Source organism: Ursus maritimus (assembly GCF_017311325.1).
Source record: "Ursus maritimus isolate PB19 chromosome X unlocalized genomic scaffold, ASM1731132v1 scaffold_X1, whole genome shotgun sequence".
NCBI classification, from domain to species: Eukaryota; Metazoa; Chordata; class Mammalia; order Carnivora; family Ursidae; genus Ursus; species Ursus maritimus.
The window spans coordinates 1,700,938-1,702,925 of NW_024423319.1; the positions used below are offsets into that span (position 1 = coordinate 1,700,938).

The 1,988-nt window shown below is 62.0% G+C and overlaps 1 protein-coding gene across 1 annotated transcript in view; it reads left to right on the forward strand.

Annotated features, from left to right (window-relative positions):
- Nucleotides 1-1,988, forward strand: part of IRAK1 (interleukin 1 receptor associated kinase 1) — a 10,886-nt gene that overhangs the window by 5,598 nt on the left and 3,300 nt on the right. The window contains exons 12-13 of the mRNA XM_040626869.1: nucleotides 710-1,145; nucleotides 1,567-1,710. Coding sequence (XP_040482803.1) covers nucleotides 710-1,145; nucleotides 1,567-1,710 — 580 coding nt within the window. The remainder of the gene's footprint in view (nucleotides 1-709; nucleotides 1,146-1,566; nucleotides 1,711-1,988) is intronic.

Here is a 1,988-nt window from a genome sequence, read left to right on the forward strand (position 1 = left end):
GGGGGGGGGGGGGGGGGGGGGGGGGGAGGCGGGATGGGGGAGAGGTGGTAAGGACAGAAAGCGGTTGAGACTCTGGCTGCCTGTGGTGGGTGGTGGCTTATTAGAAACCCCATATTCCTGGTGCTGCCCATGGCACCTGCCAGACCTCTTTCTGGAGACACAGTCTCCAAACATTTTTAGCTTGCCCTTCAGTTCTTCTTAGGGTGGCTGGAGCCCCCTGCTAAACCCCACCTGGTAGGTAGATTAGAAGCAAAGGGCCTTTACTGCGCCCCCTTCTGGGTGCACTGCACCACTGCATCTGCTTTTTTTTCCTGTCCCCTCCCTGACCCTCACCTCTTTCCCTCTGACAGTTGAGAATGGACAGGCCCCATTTGAGGGCAGTAGGGCAGTGAGATTTGCTTTCCAGAAGATGGAGAAAAGCTATTCTCAGTCCTTCATTTTAGTGGCCATGATTTCTCAACATTCCTTGTGACAGGGATAAAGAAGCAAGGGACAGAGCTTTCCCAGCTTTGTGGTCCCTGCAGCCCCCAGGAAGCCCAAGCCCCAAGACAGGCCACAGATGACCTGGAGCAGCCCTGTGGTATGACCACGGTGTGCTGGGGCAGGGCCCTCTTACGTGAGGACTGTGATTGTTCTGAGTGGCCTGCCCGTGGAGCTGGGGAGAGCCCCACCCAGGCCATTCACCTGAGAGCCCTCTCTCTCCTCACAGGTGTATGAGAGTCTGGAGAAGCTGCAGGCAGCCATGGCAGGACCAGCCTTGGAGCCAGAGGCTGCCAGCCACGGCCCCTCTTCCCCACAGGAGAACTCCTACATTTCCCTCACTGGCAGTGCCCCAAGTGGTGCCAGTCCACTGCAGCCCCTGGCGGTTCCCTCGGGAGCACCAGCCCAGGCTCCAGAGTGGCTCCAGAAAGGCCCCAACCAGCCTGTGGAGAGTGACGAGAGTGTGTCTGGCCTGTCTGCTGCCCTGCATTCCTGGCACCTGAGCCCAAGCTGCCCCCCAGGCCTGGCCTTGCCAGGCGGCACTGGGCAAGGGGCCACCGTGTGGGCCCCAGCACCCCTTGGGCAGGCCAGCTGTACTCAAGGGGGCGCCATCCAAGAGTCAAGCTGGGGAAGTGACCCAGGGCCCCAGCTGACAGCTATGGAAGGTAGCTGGGGACAGGTGCCCAGAAGAGGGACCAGGGGCCTCTTTTGGTGACAGTCCCCATACTCCCTGCCCCCAGCCTTGTGGGAGGTGAGAACTGGGGGCCTGCTCTTAATCTCACTCTGTCCTTAGCAAGCTCCAGGCCCTGACCTTCAGGTGGGTGAGAAGAGGCCAGGAGCTCACTTCCTGAAAGCTGGGAACAAGGAAGGCTTTATTCAGGACTGGGTTCCTGGCCTCGCCAGGAGCTGGGGCAACAGCATGGCCCCTTCCAGGCCTTTCCTTCAGAGACAGCATGGAGAACTTCTGTCCCAAAGGGGCAGGGAGCTAAGCTGGGGGCTGGGAAGAGCCGTGAGGTGAGCAGCGTCACTGAGGAGTTCCCAGGGCCCGCGGCCCCGGCAGCTGAGAGGGTGCTCTCTCTGCCCCAGGATCGCTCTGGAGCAGCCCCGCGTCATCGCAGCCGCCGCGGATTGTCATCAACCCGGCCCGACGGAAGATGGTGCAGAAGCTGGCCTTGTATGAGGATGGGGTCCTGGACAGCCTGCAGCTTCTGTCCTCGAGCTCCCTCCCAGGTACCCCGGGACTGGCCGCTATGGGGCCGGAGGCTCGAGGGACAGGGCTCGGACCCCAGAGGGGCCCCTGCTGCTCCGTGTGCCCTCTGCAGCTAGATGGCCAGCCTCCAGGGCCGCTCGGGCACGCTTCCTCATGCCAGCCCCGAACAGCAGGGGGTTTGTTCCCATCGGGCATGGACAAGGCCTCTGCTCCCTGAGGGCGTGGGACAGCCCTTCTAACGATGGCTAGAAGCCCAGCCTGCCCCCCACGTCTCCCCCGGGAAGTTATGTATTCCGGA